Raw genomic sequence first — 20,922 nt, 5'->3', positions numbered from 1 at the left:
CTATCATCATCTTCTTTACGCAGAAAAAATGGTCAACAAGCCGCGTTTTTTTAACACTTTTTCCTCCATCAACCTTTTCTCTCTTGCTAACATTCCTGTCGGACAATCACTTCGTTTACGTTTAACCATTTAGATTTTAAAATAATTTTCTCGGTGCAAAATGCAATCTAAAATTGAGGACTCAGGACTAATTTTGGCTCTGTTGCTAACACAGGAATTTTAACGCAGAATCCGAATTTCAACCATTTAAAAGTTGATTTTGCTGTTTTTTTCGAGTTTTTAAAAAGGAAGCGAATGGGGACAACGGGGTCTTTACGGGTACTTTGTAGAGGTTCCATTCGGTTCCTTCGGTCCGCCAGGGTTGCCATAAGGGGAAATCTCGTAACTAGACTGATCCGTAGGGTATGGACGCCTGTTGACCGACAACTCGAGAACAATAAATTCAGAACTATACACATCAAAATTTTACAAGTTGAGTATGACGATCCATGCAAACTTGGACGTTTAAATACTTCATCACAGGTCAGGTACGTAGTGAAGAGTTTGAAGGATACACAAAAGCAGTTATCACCGACAAATTTTCCGAAAAGAGAAATCGAATTCGAACACTGCTAAACCTAGACAAGATATATATTTTTGAAGCTAAAGTAAATGCACCTGTATGCTTCCATTTGCATGTGTGGTTCACTGACATTCTTGGAAATAATTCCTGTCGGAGTTTGCACTCTGGACACTTTTAGCTAACTGCAGATGTGTTCAAAGTCATCGTTAGAGATGAAGGAATTACTTATGTCTAATACCTACGCAAACAATACACGTTTCTCAATGACAATTAAATAAAAGTGAAAAATGAAATAGAAGTGAAGTTATTCTTCCAAAGAAAAGCTTACATTCAGTTTCTTGTAATTTCTGAGAGAAATTTTCACCTTCTTGCATCTGTGATGGGTCTTTCCATTTAATTCACTTGCAGTAGTAAAACAGCCAATCTGATGAATGTCGTTCTTTTTGGACATAGTAATCGATAAAATTGTAGTCCAAGATCCCGCTGCAAAATTCAACATGTATAAATGTTAATGCAAAAATCGATTTGGACAGTGTATTTCTAAAAAGTTTAAATGGTTTTGGAAGGACTTTAAACAAGATGATTTTAACGACTGTCGGATATGACGTAGTTGTAAATCGACCCTTACGTTCTGTTGTATTTCCTGTAACAGTTTCGTGGTAACTCTAAAAGAGGCCAGTCATGTATACTCGATTGGGGAAAAAGCCAAATAGGAAATTTTAAATTTTGTATATATGCAGTTTCTTAAAATTGTGCTTCAATATAGCTGAAGACTGGTGACCTTCTCAGCATGAAAACAAAAACACAAACCCAAGACGACTCTCTCGGTTCCAGTTCTACCTCCCCCCTCTCACAACCCTCCCTTATAAACTGAAGTTTTTGGTGGGACTGACGTTATAACTACAATCTCCACCATATGACGATTTGATACTTAACATTGACATGATTTCGACTCAGAAAATAAACTTATTGCATAAAGGTGTTAGTTGGGCGTATAATCTAAACAACGAATAATTAAAAACTACAAAATAGCTTCGGAAAGGACTGGAACTTTTAATGACAAAAGGCATGCACACGGAAAATCTAAAGGTCATGTTTCAGGCGACGAATGGAGACTGGATGTTTGGAATGCTAGGGGAGTAAATGATCTCAAGGTAAAAGAATTGCGTGAAACTATGCACGTGAGGAAACTAGACATTTTATGTGTGTCTGAAACAAAGAAAAAGGGATGCGAAACCAGACATAAAAAACGGCATGTTTAAAGGCGGATTTGAAATATGGTCAGGTGTAGACTGTGAATCACATGGTAAACAAGGAGTAGGTCTGATTTTGAATGAAAGAGCAAAGCAGCATCTCGTAGACCATGGTTTCGTATCTTCCAGACTGCTGTGGGCTAGAATGAAAGTAGCAATCAGAAGACTATTTATCATAGCATGCTACGCGCCAGTTGATAGTGATCCTAGAGAAGTAAAAGACGCTTTCTGGGACACTTTAAATGACACAATAAATATTTGCGAACATGGGGAAAGAATAATTCTACTAGGAGACATGAACGGATGGGTGGGCATCCAAAATCAGGAAACAGAAAGAGCATTAGGTAATTTTGGGGATCCAAGAACAAACTATAACGGAGATAAATTAGTTGGTCTATGCTTAGAAAGGGGTCTGTTTATTACAAATACTTTGTTTAGGCATAAAATGATCCACATGTACACCTGGTCTAAAGGAAATAGCCGCAGTATAATTGACTTTGTTGTTGCGGATGAAAGACTTAGGCAGTTAGTCAAAGATACAAGGGTCATGAGGGGTCCTGAATGCAATACTGATCATTACCTTCTGATCTCAGAAATTAACCTACGTCGGATATGAAGAAAAAAGAGAACCAAGAAAGCAAGACAAACGCGAATCAAAATTGAGAACCTACAGAAACCGGATGTGCGAATAGGTTTCCAAAATAAGATAATCGAAAGCATAGATAAGGCAACCTGGGAGGCGCTTCTAAACAACAAATATATAAGGGGCGCATGGACTAAGTTCCGGGATTTCAATGTTAGGTGTGCGATCGAAGTGTGTGGTACCGCGGTTGTAGGAAGAATGTCTGGTGATGAGTGGTGGAATAATGAAATTCAGACTGCCCAAAATGCAAAGAGAGAAGCGTACATGATAATTTTGTACATCACAGGTCTTAGCGACGAGGAAAGAAATAGACTTATAAATGATTACAGACACAAAAAGAGAATAGTCAAACGATTAATGAAGGAAAGTAAAGGTTACATTAGAGCAGAAGAAGGAAAGAAAATACAAAACGACTTTGAAGGAAGCAAAAAACTGCTGTATAACAAAATAAAGGGAAATAAAAGTGCGATTTTGTCAACATGAGAAATAGTAATGGGGAAATGCCATATGATGCAGACGGGATACTAGACGCTTTCAGAGATTATTTTAGGGGACAATTCGGGGATGAAGCTGTAGGACGCAACAGCTGCGATGTAGAACACGATTCTTTAGATAACTCAATTGAGAAAGTATGTATCACTGAGGTTAGGGATATAATTAAGAACTTGAAAAACGGTAAGACTGCCGGGGTAGAAGGTATTAACGATGAAATGATTAAACACGGTGGCGCGTGCATACCACATAGACTGTGCGAATTGATAAATTTATGTTTCGAGATGGGAGACCTATAGTTGACTAGAAAAAGCTTTTGGCAAGGTAGATAGAAGTAAACTTTGGGAAGTCCTGAAAGAGTATGGAGTCGATGGATTGTTCCTACAAGCTATAAAAACAATATATACACGTAGCAAAGTGAGTGTAAGAGTGCATGGGAAACTGAGTGACTGTTTCGATATTATGCAAGGAGTTAGACAAGGATGCGTTATGTCTTCATGGTTATTTACATTATTTATGGACAAGTGTTTAAGAATGGCTATCTTCGACGAAGAGGTTGTGGATCTCGAAACAGTAAGGGTACGTGGGTTAGCGTTCGCAGATGGTAATGTTGTTATGGCAGAGTCTATCGAATACTTACAGAGAATGTTGAATAAACTAGATGCAAGCATGAAGAGCATGGGCCTCAAAATTAACGCAAATAAAACAAAAATTATGGTGTTCGAAGGAAATAGTGAAAAAACACTATGCAATATTTTATTAAATGATAAGAGAATTGAACAAGTTGATAAGTTTGTATATCTTGGTAGCTTATTTACTAGGGACCGGAAGATAGGTGAGGAATTAGATAGACGCATAAACGAAGGTAAGAAGATTATTGGTAGAGCAGGTCCCCTTATCAGAAGTAAAAAGATATCAAATAAAGGTAAAATGGCAATACATAATTCTATATTTGTACCGACTGTGCTATACGGTAGCGAGACATGGACTTATCAAGAAAAAGATGAGTAAAATTAACGCAATTGACATGAGGTTCATGTGCATAATATGTGGGAAAACCCTGGTGGACAAAGTAAGTAAGGAGATAATTCTAAAAGAATGTGGTGCAGAAGAGACGCTAGTAGACACATGGGAAAGAAGTCGGTTAAGATGGTTCGGACATGTTGAGAGAATGCCAAATGAACGACGAGAGCCTGCATGAAAAAATGCATGGACATAAAAGAAGCTAGAGAACTATGCCAGGACAAGAAATTATGGTGGCAAATAGTTAATAAAAAGAGTGTCAGTAGAGTGAATGACGCCTGGAACAAAAGACCTTGGCCACTAATGGACCCAAGTGGGGAACCTTACATAACGACTTCGTGAGGTTCTTCGCTTGGGGTGATTGCTAGAGAGATTGATCAGCAAACTGGGTCGGAGCAGTGTCGCGGAACGAACGCGTTATTTACTTAAATAACACGAGAATTCTGGATCCATCTGAAAATGGATCCGAGTGCGTCACGCCTACCCCGAAAGGGAAATGGCTTAATGGTGTAATAATAATTTTTCAAAACTGTACTCTACTGTGTCATTAATTGACCACTGCTGTAAACGGTTGCCATAGTAATTTCAGTGCAAAGTTCGAAAAACAATGCCAAACGGAAATTGTTTATGGGATTTTTTTAATTTGCAAACATATTGTTGAAGAATTATTTTTTGTTTTTATTGAAGAACTCGGTCACGGATAAAATATGGCAATGGGTTGCCACAGTAAACCCCTGCTGAATCTCAGTTGTCAGGTCAAAGTGGTGACTACCTTTTGAACTTTTCGCCACTATTGACTTAATGGATGAATTTTTCATAGAAATAAAGAGCTTAAAATTTTAATCAATATGAAATGCCTTTGCCACGGCCCCGATGGTGCAAAAAAGTTGTTGCTCGCTTTAAAAAGTTTCGCGCGGCGCAGCAAGACGATGACACGAATCGATGCCACCAGCCATGTAATAGAAAAGGACGGAACGAAAACAGATTTTTTCTCGCTCGTCCTCACCTATGCCTGTCGCATTCGAGTTTTCGACAGCAGTCGGTGGAACATTTATGCAACAAACAAAACGTTGATTTGGAATATTCATGACATCTTTATTAAACCTGATTGAATTTTGATACCTTTATTACAATTATTGAATTTTCCAGTTTCTGAATTGTATTCAATTGATCAATTTCAATTAAATTAAATTAAATTCCTAATATCGTAAGTTGAATGATTACAGATTAAATTAATTATTTATTAAATTATAAATACTATTAATTGCATTAATAACTCAAATAATAATTAAACTTAATTAATTAAGTGACTTAATCAGAGTCCAGTTATTATTGAGTTTTAATTATTAAATTTTAACTTATAAGGTATTTAGGGCTCATTTAGGGCTAATTTAATGCCCTATTCCCAAATTTGATGCTCCACATTTTTTTTAAACGTGTGGTCCTGCTAGCTTAACGTTAAGCTAACAGGACCACATGTTTTTTGTTTTTAAATGCGGAGCGTCAGATTTGGAAGTAGAGTATTAAATAAGCCCTTAATGAGCTCTAAATTATGGTGCAAAGAAATATTGCCCAAGTAATTATTTTCTTTGTTTTGCCCTATTAGCTTAAAGTTAAGCTAGCAGAACCACATGTTTGAAAAAAATGCGATGCATCAAATTTGGCAATAGGGCATTAAATGAGCCCTAAGCGAGCTCTAAATTCCCTGTAGTTTAAATATTAAAGAATAATTTAATTGAATTAAATTTTAATAATAACTTGATTAATAAAGTCTAATTATTAATTGAATTAAAAATGCAATGATTAGTATGTAGAATTCAATAAATAATTAATTTAATCTATAATCATTTAATTTACAATATTAAAAATTCAATTTAATTTAATTGATTAGTTAAATTTGAATAATGGAATACAATTTAGTAACTGGAAAATTCAATAATTGTAATAAAGGTTTCAAAATTCAATCAGGTTTAATAAAGATGTCATGAATATTTCAAATGAACGTTTTTTTCGTTGCATAAATTCTCAACCGATTCCTGTCGAAAACTCGAAAGCGACAGGCATAGGTGAGGACGACCAAGAAAAAATCTGCTTTCATTCTGTCCTCTACTCAATGTCTCCTGGCATCGAACCGTGTCATCGTCTTGCTGCGGCGCGCGATACTCAATAGTTGCGAAAAAAAAGAATTTTGCACTAAAATGACTATGGCAACCGTTTACAGCAGTGGTCAATTAATGACAACACAGTTTAAAAAACTTGATTTTTGCATTAACATTATACATGTTAAATTTTGAAGCGGGATCTCGGATTATTGAGAAAAAACGAAATTGAATAAAAAGCTGAGAAGATTCTTTCAAATCGAAATCGTTCCAAAGAAATTTTTTTCATTAATACATTTTTATATATAAAGAACGAAATAAAAATCTGAAAGTATCCACCGTGGCGGACCAAAGGAACTGAATGGAGCCTCTACAAAGTACCCGTCAAGACCCCGTTGGGTCCCCATTCGGTTCCTTTTTTAAAAACTCGAAAAAACAGCAAAATCAACTTTTAAATTGTTGAAATTCGGATTCTACGTTAAAATTCCCTATAGAAGGTCACGGAATAATCGCAATAGTTTTTTTTTGCAACGGTAAAAAGTTAAAAAAATATAATACGTATAACACCTGTTGACTGCTACTTACAGGCGATGCGTTGAAGTGTAGCAGTCAACAGGCGTTATACGTCTTGTATTTTTTTAACATTTTACCGTTGCAAAAAAAACTATTGCGATTATTCTGTGGCCTTTTATAAGGAATTTTGACATAGAAATCGAGTTTCAACAATTTAAAAGATGATTTTGCTGTTTTTTCGAGTTTTTTAACAAGGAACCGAATGGGGACCTAATGGGGTCTTTACGGGTACTTTGTAAAGGCTCCATTCGGTTCCTTCGGTCCGCCAGGGACCCTCCGGCTGCGCAGACGTTTTTTGACCCTCCAGGAGCACCTTAAGACACACGTACCATTAGATACCATTAGGTACCTTATGAGGTAGGTTCCTATGAGGAACCTACATAGGATTCTCTATCATTCCCTATAGGTGAAACATATATATGATCTTATGCAGAATCTTATATATAGGATCCTATGCAGATTCCTATATAGGAGCCTATATAGGAATTTTCCGTAAGGAAGGGGGTTTGCTTGATACCTTTCTTCTTCTTTCCTCTATTTTTATTTTGGAATTTTAGATTTTGAATGGAGGAGGTTTCTCCAAATTTGTTTGTGGACCAAATTGAGATTTTTAAAGAAATTTATTGATTTTTGTTAGTTTTTACATATATCCGTCATAAGAGGCTGTTGAAAATAATTCGTGAAAGCAAAAATAATAAGTTTTTTAATTGAGTCGTTAATTCATCAATATCGCTTTATCAACGAAAAAAATACATATAATTAAAATACTAGATGAAGTTGATGATAAAAAAATTTCAAGGTTAGAGTTTATTCTTTTTTCCATATATGAAACTTCAACATATAAAAACGTATTTATTTTATGGAATATTTAGAGTATGTAATGGACTGATGGCGAAAAGATCGTCGATATTATATTATGGCATATTTGATATAATTAATATAAATGTAACTCCTTTTGACCGCGGTAGCCTTTTCCTAATCCCGTTTTGCTCCCACGCTTTGTTTACTACTCCTTTGCTATCAGACCATCAAGCATAAGTCAAAAGTAAGAAAAAATAATGAAATGGAAAATTGGTAGAAAAAATTTAACTTCTGTCAATGAAAGCGATAAAAACTTTCTCTGCAACGGCCTTACATTGTTCTAATGGTTTGCCACAGTTGATTTATATTGCGCTCTTCTTTGTTCGTCTTAAAATTTTCCGTTACACTTTAAAATGTGATGAGCATGTAAGCTTTGAAGCTGGCGGCAAGTTCTTACAGGACAACCAAATCCTACCTAGCAAAGTGGATGTCTGCATGAACAATGAGTATTGAACCTTATATTTACACTTAAAAAATTATGGCTATTAAACTATTTACAATTGATATATTCTATTTTTTCCTTTCGTGTTGTAAACATAAGTTATTAATCATCACTAAACCGTTTTTTTCTTTCGAAAATGCACTATCCCCGGTAATAAGCGTTGAATTCTGAAAAATTAAGAATTTGTATTCCTATGAATACGCGATTTTTCCTCCGTCTCAAAATCCCCCAACGGGGACAGTAAAAGTGCAAAACCTATTCCTCTTAATCGACTTAGTAAAATGTAACGAACGCATTTATTTAACCTATTTTTCATGATTAAATCTTTATAACTTATAAATTCGACAAAATTTTCAAATTTATATTTATTTACATTTTAATAATTTATTTAAACGTTTTAAAAATGCATCAAAGGAATCTATTTAAATGTGTGAATTAAATTAATTTTAACTCTAGAGAGGCGAACTTGAATTGATTAAAATTAAATCTTCAAAACTTATATTCTACATGAAGGAATTAAATTATCTGAAAAATTGAACAGTTTTGGGAAATAGAAGACATCTCTATTAGGTTATCATTCGGTACAATTACAAGGAATTAAATATATTGAAAACACGTTCTCTTCTTGGGAATAAGAACCTGTGAGGCAGTCGCTATGGAAATAGAAATAAATTAGTTTCTGAGATATCCTATTCTTATAATGATATTTTAGACAGATGGAAAACTCGCGCATTCAAAATAATAGAATAATCTTCACTTTTACGCTGAAATATGAAAATACTATTTTTTCTCTATTCAACGCTTATTAGCGTGTCAGCAACCATTTCAGTCGATCACTTTATCAACTAATACTCCCTCCTAGGTTGCATGATGTAAACCTGTGGAAGACAATTGGTATTTGTACGATGCTCTCATGCACTACGTCGGTAGTTAGTTATTTTATTATTCGTTTTATGAATATTAATTAGCATATTAAATAGCAATAAGAAGAGCAACGCGTATTTTCATGGTAACGGTATTCTTTTCGGAACAAGTGATAGGCTCGGGCCTTCGACCCTCGCCCACTACTGGTTCCGAAAACATTGCTCGATCCATGAAGATGACTCTCCTCTGTGACATGCACCGTATTTTTTGTATACAGACGCAGAAAATGAGAAAAATGTAAAACTGTTCCGCTGGTAGCAAGAACCTATGTAATTATCTATAGGTAGCAACTATTGGTGAAACATATAGGTTCTTCTATAAGATCCTACATAGGGTCCTAGGTGCATGAACAGATAGCACAGGAACTTGAAGAAAACTTTCATCGTAAGTTTGATGGAAGCTTTCGAGGTAAAGTTGAGGAAATATTACAACGTAATTTTGAGGGAACTTTGCTCAGCAATATTGTGGAAATCTTGCAACGCATTATTTAGGAAAGCTTGTGAAGCAACATTAAGAAAAGCTTGTACGGCAATGCTCAGGGAACGTTTTTTAGAAGAACAATAATCGTGCAAATGTACATAACTACAGAATTAAAAGGCCAGTAAATAACAAGTTATTAAATACCACACTGTTTATTATGTTTTTGCGAAAGTGAGTTTTAGTGTCTGTTTAATAGGTAAAGTGAGTCCTAATTATAAATACTCATTGATAGTACCATGCAAAATTTCATATCAAATCACAATTGAGCCTTTTTCAACTTGGTCGCCGTTATTAGCCTAATTAGTCTTTCGATTTAAAGCTAAAAAGTATTTAAATATTAAGATTTAAATGTAATTTCTATAGACTAATTTTAATGACTTAAGTAATTAGGTAGGTACATCAATTCTCTAAAATTTCGCAACATAAAATTACAGTATTAAATACTTAGTAATATGTACGTACATATAGGACATTAGCAAAACTCTCCTAAAATTAAATTATTTAAGAAACTCATCAAGACCAAATTTTGCTTTCGAAATAAGTGTATTTATATTTGCGCATTTTGAACCTTCTTGTTGTTCATAAAATCAATCAGTTTTTCGATATTTTTGATTAAATATACCATATCCAACATATACAATATATAATGTCTAGGTAACTACTGCGCATGTGTTCTACAATATGAATTAAGAATCATCTTCCTCATCGTCTTCCTCCAAATCTAACTGCATATATTTTTCTCTTTCTTGTGCTTTCTTAGCATTTTTCCTAATGTACAAATTGTTTTAATGAGTTATCAAAGCAAATCAAAATATTTTGTGGAAAAGATTGCTACAGCAAAATTGTAATACTTACCCTTCACGCTTTAGGCGATTCTTGTATTGATAGACCCAATCTTTCACACTTTCAGTGGTTAGTGCAAGCGTCGCACTCGGATCCACATGCTTGTAATCATCATGCTGATGGGAACGCGCTTCCCGATCTTTATTAAAGTATGGACCTAAAAGAAGCATAACAGGTATTTACTTACAGAATACAAATACGATCGAAAATATTACAGAAAGTCAAGTATTTATAACTTTGTCGAAAAATTGTTTGTGCGTCATTTTCTTTTCGATTTTTTTGAATTTCACTTATACTGTGTGCTGGAAATATCTTTAGGTCAGTGTCCTTATTAGTGAAACTTACTGGCCATTAATTATTAGATTTATCAGGTGCAGTTCCATTATTTCGAGAAAACGACTCAAGCATCACTCCTATCGTACCGGATAGTGTCCCCTAAAGTTCAGAAGAGTATGTAGATGGAAGTGGACAGATTGCTCGCCGAAGAAATTATTGTAGAATCGTACAGCGAGTGGTCGGCATCGATCGAAATTGCTCGTAAACCTGGCGGCAATATAGACTTTGCTTAGATTGTCGGAAGTTAAACGCAATATCGAAAACGGACGCGTACCCTCTGCCCTACATGAAAGACATATTAAGACAATTAAAAATGGCGAGCCATATTTCGAAATTGGACTTGAGTGCCGCGTTTAATCAAATCCCATTAGAGAAGCAAAGCCAAGAGTACACAGCGTTCACCGTACAGGACAGGGACTATTCGAGTTTAAAAGAATGCCATTCGGGCTTACTGGAGTCCCTGAAACTTATCAGCGATTCATAGATAGGGTTATAATCCCGGAAATGAGGCCCAATATCTTTATCTACTTAGATGATACCATAGTGATGACAGAAACGTTCGACGAACACCTATGTTGGTTAGGAAAAGTTTTCGATTCGGTGGCTGAAGCAGGGTTGACTATAAATCCATATAACAGCGAATTATGTTGCTCAGAATTGAAACGCCTCGGATTTGTCGTTAATAAAGACGTTCTCATAGTAGATCCCGATAAAGTAGATTCCATAGTTTCCTACTCGGCCCCCAAAACGTTCAAAGAATTACAAAGGTTCTTAGGGATGGCCTCCTGGTACCGACGGTTTATACCGGAATTCGCGACGTAGCTGAACCACTGACATGGTTGTCCAGAACGAATGTTAAGTGGCATTGGGTGCGAGCGCTTGCGGACTCAGCGTAGTCCTTACACAGATACAGGGAGACGTGGAACTAGTGATAGCGTTCGCCAGTAGGACATTGACCGCAGCGGAAAGGAATTATACCGTTACCCGATCATAGCAGTCTCCGGTGGCTCAACAATCTATGAAACACTACCGGTAAATCGACGCGCTGGTGTTTAGAGCTTCAGTGGTACGACCTGAAAAATTCAAGGACGGTGGACTATATAAGCCCCGCCCGGACCCTCTGACCGATACCTTGGTTTAGGACTTGGAGCCTTGGAAGTTAGTAGTCCCCGACGAACAAAGGTTAAATGTCGCAGAAGAAGCACACTCAGAGCCCAGTCGAGACCCTTGGTCGTTGAAAAGACACATAGCCGAATCGCGTCAAGATATTGCTGGCCGAAGATGTATAATGACACCATGAAATTCATCCGGCGCTGTGGTCCTTGCCAGAGATGTAAAGTTAAACATGGCCGCCCAGTCGATTTGATGGGCCAGCGCGTGGTCAAGCAACCGTGGACAGTCGTCCTGGGGGATGTCATAGGTCAATTTCCTACCAGTAAATCGGGCTACGAATATCTTGTAGTGTTCTAAGATCTGTTCACGAAATAGGTGGAATGCATTCCAATCCGCACGGCAAACTGGCCCACAATTCGCAAAGCTTTCATTGACTTGATAGTGTCGCGCTGGGGTGTCCCTCAAGTAGTCCATACTGACAACGATACAGAATTTTCTAATAGATTAATTGAGCAGATGTTTAGAAGTATCGGAATAATACACCTTACGAATCTTGTATTTTATGCTCAGGAAAACCCCACAGAACGGGTCAACCCCATCCTTAAGAAAATGATCGTCGCATTCTAAAAGGACAAGCATAAAGAGTAGGACATTTATTTGCATGAATTCCGTTTTGCTTTCAATAAAGCTGTCCATGTGTCATTGAAGGTGTCACCAGCATTTCTCAATTTCGGAAGGAACCCGTTTTCGTATCGATTGTTACACAGACAACTAGAGTTAGGGACAAATCGTAAGCCGAATCGTATTTTGTCAAGGAAGGCTGATGATGTAGCCGCCAATTTGTGTCCAAAATCAGTAGGGGTCGATAGGATCATACGTCGCCTTTCTCCGGTCGATTTTAGTTCAATATCCCACGACGAAAAAAGCGCCGGTAAAGAACAAATTAAAAATCTGAAATCCTTCATAAACGAGGAGGGACAACCGGGGCCTGATTCAACAATTGATTAAAGTGGACTCGGCAAAAAAACACAATCGGGACATCCTCCCAAAATCCGATAGTCTAGATATCAAGCAGATTAAACACCCCTTTTAATCTTCATCCCCACAGCAACCCGCCTTGGCTACTGGACAAACCTCGTATTCGGTTGCCGGAGCAGTACCAGAAAAGACTTCCGGACTATATTCAACGCCAAGTACCAAATCGAATGCGACTAAAACTCTTGGATTGACACCGACACAGGAAGCTGATGGGGGTTCGTCGTCTCAATCCCCGCAGGTTCCGGAAGAAGAACCTATAACTGAACGCGCGGCTCTGGTAACCTCTGTTTGCAAGGAGTATCGCGGTCATTACTAAGTCGACTGGAGATACATGGATAGGGAGAGATGAATCAAGGCGGGTTCACCTAGACCGGCCTTAGTGACCTTTCCAGTAGAAGATGTTTGCTGGAGGTGCCAGAGACGTGGACATCTAAGGAGGCAGTGCCCAGACATGACCCCGGTGGTCCACTGCTACCGATGTGGCCAGAGAGGTTGTACCCTGGTTAACTGCCCATCCTGTGGAGAATTGGAGACCTCCGATAGGGTCTTAAGGGAATGGAGAAAAAGATATCCCAACCAGAGGCTGATTACCGACCCAAACCAGATCAAGGCCTGCGAACAGGCGATATAGCAACAGGACAGCAGTAACGCCCGTGAGGGGGGTAGGCCCGCTACCGATAGTCAGTAATGCGAGGTTATGCCTTGTCTTCCTAATCATAAAAGAATGTTAAAGTATTTGAGCAAGGAAAGATAAAATCGGAAACACCAAATAACTTATTTTTAATAAACAATTACAAATTCAAGTGTGCCAAAAAAGTTACGTATATACCCCCTCGAAATTATAGACTTTACTTTTACGTTATGCCTCGTACACGTCTCAAGAAAATAAAAAATATAATTATACTAAGTGGGATGCCGTAATATGTAAAGTATATAATTTAGAAGGAGAATATAAGTATAACTTTTTTTACATACTTGAAATACGTAATTGTTTATTTAAAATGAGTTATTTGGTATTTTATATTTTATCTTTCCTTGCATATTTACTTTATCATTCTTTTATAACCAAGAAGATTTGTATATAGTTTTTTGGGGGGAGTTATTTCTAGTTATTATTTTAAAAGTTTATAAATTATTGGAAGTTCAACTTATGTATAACAATATTTATTGTAGAGAATATTTTTAGAAACACAATAGGCCGTGTCAATGATAAACAATAAATATAAAATTATAATTGTAATCCACAACAAATAAAAATGGCTAACACTAACTATAAGTTCTTTTATATATACAATGAACAATTCAATTTTTTACTGACATGGAAATACAATACTTACTACAAAATGGACTTTCGAACGTGTTTAAAACTCATTATATAACACTTTAAAGCCAAAATTAATTTCTGAAGACGATTTGGAAAAAAATGTCGAAATCGCGTTTAATGAAATTTTAAGTTAAAAAGTAAATTTTGGAGTTGCTTGTAAAATAATTCACTAAAGATTATTCAGAGAACAAATGTATCTTTAAATCGTGTTTGAATGTAATTTTCATTTCATTCGGCAAAATGAAATATTAAAGTCGTTTTGAAAAAATTACTTCAAATTGAAACAATATAACATTAAAATATAATATAAAATATTAATATAATATAAATTTAAAACAATGTAACATGCAAGACACAAGAAAATAAGAAATGTACCAAGTCGAATACCGTACTCGATACTGTTGCTCAGCAGACCGCGCCCACTGCCGTGCGACCAATCACAGCAATCTACCGGATTTTACGCTTTATAGGAAATAACAATGGTTTAGGGTATTGGTCAGAGCAGAGCGAAGAATCTATACGTCGCGATTTTTTGAAATTCCGGGCACGTTATAAGGTAACAAGTAAACACCAGAAATTATATTCAACACAGCTATTAAAAGCAGTAATAGAATTTTGTTCGCTTTACCTATAATTTTGAACTTTATTTACTAATAGATATTTTTAAATATTACTAAAAGCTCTGTTATTATATGTATGTATGTCAGTAAATGTATAATTACTTAGAAAAAATATACAAAAAATAAAATAAAAAATATAAAATATTTAAAAAAAAAACGAAAATGGGACCATATAGAATACGCAAGTTTTGCACGGTCGGTTGTCATGTAAAAATACAAAAATGCGCGTAACTTGCGAAAGGGAGCAGCTAGTGTTTTAAATTATACTGATTTCTAATGTCCAAGCGATGTAGAAATTTTCTCCGTTAGCAGCTTTTGGATCCATTTTAGTCAAACTTAGCCGGCTTTTAAGCACACCTTGTGGAATAAGTGTTCGAAAGGAACCAAAGTTTTTTTATTGTAATACTTTTAATGAGGCATTAGACGGTGCATAACACTCGATATTACTACTAATAAATTCTTGAATTTTAAATTGAAAATTGCTACATTTATCACAACTTTTTAAAAACGGTCCATTACCAATTTCGCACTTTTTGCCCAGTCTTTATTATTACAAATATTATATGTTCTTCTGCCTTATTCCATAGAGGCGCAACAAGTCTGTAGGCTAAAGTTTAGCGTTTTCCATTCAATCAGAAGCTGTATTAAGACGCTAATTCAGTATTTTAAACAGTTACATCAACAATCTTGTGCTTCGAATTTATAGTAGATACCTGTTTTTCTTAAAATTGTAAAAAAATAACTTTTGAATCAAGAGCCTTTTCTAAAATCATCGTAAAACATAGTTCTTCTCACTGTTACGAATATTTTGCTATCTGGGAGTGGTCGGCGCCGTCATGGTCAGACATTGCTCTATCTCCAGCACCGCGTGCAGTATATTTCAGGGACCATGCTAAGCTGGAAGTCTCCATTTGCCAGTCGGCTTAGTCGAGTTGACTTCAGGACCGCTAGCACGCCGCCTTCTTCGAGCCTAATTTAGGACCGGGAAGTAATCAGCTCACATAGGACCCGTGGAATCAAGTCCCTCAAGACCGGTCACAGAAGTCAAGAGACGGACCCGAAGATGTTCCCAAATCGTAAACAGTGATTTTATACTTTTTCTCAACCCCTCTCTAAAAGTTAATTTTCTGCGTTAAACTTCCTTCTCACCATGTGTGTTTCCTTTAAGTCTTCTAGATGTGGGAAGTCCAGAAGAGCTAGGTGTCTAGGTTCAGGCAGTCCCCACCCTCTACTGCACCGGAAAATGTGTGAGTGACGAATGGAGGCACCCCCACCACTAGAAAGGTAGTCGAGGTCCTTCAGGAGCCGACTGCGTCCCAGGACGGTATGAGGTCGCTCTGCTCATCCTCGCTGTCAACACGAGTGGGCGTAGCCTAGTACCTACACCACCGCCACGAAAATAGATAGGGTTCGCTTAACGCTTATGAATAGTGTCTCAGACCATGACTAACTGCTAACAGCGAGACCCGAGAGAAAAGCGACCTGCTGCAGTTAGGAACATTCGCTACTTAATACTAGGGATTTTTTTATATTTATCACTAGACAGTTGGGAGTCAGTGCGTTCTAGCGAGCGAAACCGCAAATATCCTTTGTAACTCGATATGTAATAAACTATTTATTTACTTAAATCGGATCGCTTAACGGCATTGCCATCCCTTCTAAGTTGTATCTAATACCTTAGAAGTTGGATGTGAACGGATCGCTTGTGAAATTCCGACAAGAGAATGTCGAAATGCAACCTGTGCGAAAACAAAGAGTGCTGAATGCGCATGGGCGTATTATCTCAGCGAACTCCGTAAAATTATTCATGTCCGAGAACAAAGAGTGTCGAAGGCGCATGCGCGTATCATTATTTTTGTGCAAGAACAAAGAGCGCTGAGTGCTTGTGCGCGTCCTTAAAAAATTGCGTAATAATTGTTGAGAAATTGAAACACTCGGGAACGACAATCTAATATAATTTCGTGTGAGTTCCGAAATAAATATGGTAAATCGGTAATTCGATAAAATGCTTTAGCCAAATATTTTGGTCACACGCGTGGACGAATTTGAATGTTTTTTTAAAGAGTTGCCGCTGAACGGAAACCAAATGCAAAATCCATTTCAAATGGAATCAACAAGCCAACTCAGTGATCCAACGTCGGTAAAAAGTACTAGGTCTAGTACATCCAACTTTTCTACATGCGACAATGCTTCAACTAATGGATCCATTTTGCAAAATTCAATCTCTGGTGTCGGTAACCAGAGTAATCAAACTCCTCAAACTGCGCCTCCACCTCAAATGGATCTCTTCATGAGATGGTAATCGGAACTTTTTGATTTGTCGACTAGAAGAGCAGCTGAAGGGAATAATAGACAGACGGAAACGGCCGCCGATGAAAAATGAAATGGGAGAACTTAAATGTCACAACTGTAACCTTTATGGTCATATCGTAAGACTGTCCAGAACCAGCAAAGGAAATGGAGTGCACAACCTGTGAAAAGAAAGGGCACACACGGAGGCACTCTCCCTCCAAACCGGAGCTAAACGAGGAAAGATAGACACAGGAAGTTCTGACTGCACTATAAAAACATCGGCCGTTTCGAAATTTTATCTAAAAATAGAAAATGTGACTACTGAGCTCAAAGCATTTGCGCCCGCAAACTTTAAAGTAGTGTCAAAAGCGATTCTGAATGCTGATGGCAATTCTTGAATTGTTCACGAAGATTTAGAAGCTGCCTTACTCAAGATCGACACGTGCCAAAAGCCAAAAGCATGCAATACGTCACACATTAAATTCAAGTCGTCACCCGCAAGCACATGGTATGGTGGAGCACACTAATAGCACACTTATGCCTGCAGTTCTAGCCAGCATTCTCAACGCTAAAGAACGAGATTGGAATCAAAGATTTAAGCAAGTACAATAAGATCTAAACGAGTCGCCGAATAAAACCACAGGGAAAAGTCTTTTGAATCAATTTACGGCTACATCAATCAACACGACGAAGAAGAATTAAGGAAATTAACCATTGATGCAAAGTCCAAAATCCGTACCAGGTGAATCTTCAAAAATGCTCGCAAAATTTAAACCTCTAGTTGTAACTATAATCTTGCCCGGTGATACTCAAGGGGTTGCTACTTTACGCAAGGATGGCCGTAGCAGAAGATACGCATCGACTGCTCACGTCAGTCAACTACAAATTTGGCGACAACTCGAATAGGAGGATTTAATTAATCTCGACTCTGATTTAGATTCATCATACGAAGAGGAGAACAAACATTCAGATAAATAGAAAGAATTGATTAGCGACGATAAACAAGAAACCACGGATCAATCGAATTCAGCTGAAAGCGAAAGTACGTCAAGGGCGAACAGAACAATTAAGGCTCCAAAACGCTTTGGTATCGACGATTAAAATTATACTTATTTCTTGGGTTTCATATCTCAAATTTTAATTAATTGCGTTCCAATATAATTTCGTCAAATATACAGTTCAACTATTTTGTATGCGGAAAAAGATTTTCATTCTCATTGTAATCCGTTTCTAATCATTTTTATTGAGGAAAGAAATCGACGTAAACATTTGTCTCGTAGACGAGCCATACCTAGAGGATGGCAGAGTGTTAGGAACATTCGCTACTCAATACTAGGATCGTTAAACGCCATTGTTATCCCTTCTAAGTTGTATCTAACGAGTTTTATAAAAATATCAATTATTAGAGTAAATATTGTTGTTTTAAGATCAGCTCGCTAAGTCAAATGTAAATTATCTGCATCATTGGAGTCTCGAGCTTCAGCCACACTGCCCAATTTTCTGTTTTCTAAATCATAATCTCCGTCGGATGTTATCTGAAATCCAATTCCGTGGGTCTGCTACTTACTATCCCGGCTCTCTCAAGTTGACGCTCGAACACATCGATAGTCATTTTGAAACTGATGAGATTTCTCATTAATATTAACAATATTATTTCATCCGTATGACTAGGATTTCCAGCTACCTTGGGATGATAAAAGCGAACTTAAGCTATCTGCTCGTTCATTTGGATCATCCCAATAAATGAATGATCTGCGGTTTAAACCTACTAACTGAGATTTTAGAAATTTTACACGGGGAAGGAAAATCTTTCCATTTAAAAAAAACTAAAAGGAATTTTTCCGTTTTGTTTGCGGGATATTAACTGCATATAAAAAATGTTCTAAAAAATAAACAAAAAATAAATTTCGAAAAAATTGTCTTTAACAGTTGTAAGCCGCGGGGCCTTCAAATGTGATACATTTTTGTTTTCCCTTCACTAATTATATGCGTACTTTGGCAATAAACTACTACCTCAAAACTCTAAAGTATCATTACGACGAAAACCTTCATTAACTTTATAGTATTTCTTCACGGAAAAAAAGGTCTAGTTGGGCCAACTAGATGAATCTAGTTACATGCGCCTAGTAAATTCAAGACAGAAGTTTCGTTACTCACTCAATGTCTTGTAAGCAGTCCAATCGATTTTACCAATCCATCGTGTTATTTCAAATAGTTCCCATAACGAGATATCTACTAGCCATGTCCCGCCACTACACCTGTACTCCCTTCGTTCTCCCTTCTGCACCCGCTTGCATTTCCATGTACTGCGCGTTATTCTGACTATCTTCAATAATTGCGAGAAGCGACGTGTTTTGATTTTTGTTTCTATTTACGCGTATTAGAATAAGTAACTTCCATGACGATACAGTGCATAATCTGCTGAACTTGTGAAACCTTTTCTCCTTCTCGAACCCTATATATCTGGTAAATATTACCAAAAATTAGTTAAATTACCTAAAAACTGTCATGTAAGCCTAACTCAACGTTTGGTTGATTTTAGTAGAAAGCTAGTTAGATCATGGAAATGTTGGCCGTACTAGATGTCTGGTAACCTATACCACATGTCTTGTAATTCTAACTAGACACATTTGAATTCGCCTGTCTGACGTGCTTAACTAGACAGCGTGTTGGTTCATATTTTACTAGACTGTCTAATACGGCTAAGCAGAATCCTTCTTAACCCAACTAGACATTTTTCTCCTTGTTATGTACATTTTTTGAGAGAATAATATTCTCGTAATTTTTAGTCATAGAAGCTTTCATTTGACAAAAAATCTAGCACCAGTTCGTTTCTAGTTTCAAATTGTACAGAATAATTATACTTAACAGTTTTAAATCCCTCAAATAATTTCGAAATTGGAGCCATTAACGGCTTAAATGTCATATTTAACGTTTGTTAAACTGTCTCTACTCCATTTTATTAATTAATGCTTTTTAGGAATCGCTTCACTTGCTTCAGCAATATTATGGAGAATATCTTTCTGTTTATCTGAATACCCAACAGGTGAAGACCCGTTGTTAGGTCAAAGTCTAACGCCAAACTTCAATTACGTATAAAAAATTAACCCTTTTATTACTCACGTACATTAAACTATTTTTTGAATTGCGCGGATTCGGAATTCCGAAATGGCTCGCGGGAACCGATAGACAAGGAACGTGGAGACGCCTGTTTAAAAAGGCGCGCTTAATTTTAAATACGATAATTACTTTTATTATTTAGAATTTAATAATAAAAATATTATATGATTGAATTTATTTAAGTATACTTATAGTTGGATTAATTTTTATTGAAAAAAAATCATATTTCAACTCCAATCGAAATGTGGATATTTTATTTCAAAGCGTTTTATAAATAAATTTTTTAATTCCGAAATTTTCCTCCGCGTGACATCCTGTTTTAAAAAACCCTACTGAAAATTTGCGGTCGAATTTGCGGGCGCGTATAAAAAACAACATTTGCGGCCGCATTTCGAACAATTCTAAAGTGCTAAAAAAATTGCGTTGACTTAATTTTTATTATTTAAGGTAATTAAATAAGCACAACTGTAAGTATTTGTCAATCAAAGAACATAATTGATTTAAATGCACGTCAGCAACCTCCGCAATTGCAAACTTACGAAAACTTAAGGAAGCTCATTCGCACTCACAGCGTGTTTATCATTGATTTAACTTAACATATGAATATCAACTTCTCCATTACAATTAAACAAAAATTAATTAATTAATTATTATTATTAATTAATTAATTAATTTGGAAAACCAGATTTACTATCTCATCTGGAAAAAATCGTGTGACAACTAACAAGGTCACGTTTCAGAGAGGTGTCTTTCAGGGCGACACCATGAGCCCATTCCTTGTAATGCCTTACATTATTGCCACTATCTCTAGCACTACGCCATTCCGACGGGTACTTGTGCGGCAAACCTGCAGATCGAAAGTACAAGGTCACTCATGTATTTTA

At 36.5% G+C, this 20,922-nt stretch overlaps 1 protein-coding gene and 1 long non-coding RNA gene across 3 annotated transcripts in view; one reads left to right on the top strand and one right to left on the bottom strand.

Annotated features, from left to right (window-relative positions):
- Window positions 1-20,922, top strand: part of LOC117173417 — a 143,742-nt gene that overhangs the window by 9,828 nt on the left and 112,992 nt on the right. For both annotated transcript variants that reach the window (XR_004467174.1, XR_004467172.1), the window contains exon 2: window positions 10,263-10,370. This is a non-coding gene — a long non-coding RNA (uncharacterized LOC117173417). The remainder of the gene's footprint in view (window positions 1-10,262; window positions 10,371-20,922) is intronic.
- Window positions 9,954-20,922, bottom strand: part of LOC117173416 — a 19,576-nt gene continuing 8,607 nt past the window's right edge. The window contains exons 4-5 of the mRNA XM_033361973.1: window positions 10,208-10,352; window positions 9,954-10,120 (exon numbers count right to left, since the gene is read on the bottom strand). Coding sequence (XP_033217864.1) covers window positions 10,039-10,120; window positions 10,208-10,352 — 227 coding nt within the window. The 3' untranslated portion in view covers window positions 9,954-10,038. The remainder of the gene's footprint in view (window positions 10,121-10,207; window positions 10,353-20,922) is intronic.

Source organism: Belonocnema kinseyi, chromosome 5, assembly GCF_010883055.1.
Source record: "Belonocnema kinseyi isolate 2016_QV_RU_SX_M_011 chromosome 5, B_treatae_v1, whole genome shotgun sequence".
NCBI lineage: Eukaryota > Metazoa > Arthropoda > Insecta > Hymenoptera > Cynipidae > Belonocnema > Belonocnema kinseyi.
The sequence above is the reverse complement of the archived record's forward strand: the minus strand, read 5'-3'. Positions and strand labels throughout refer to the sequence as shown.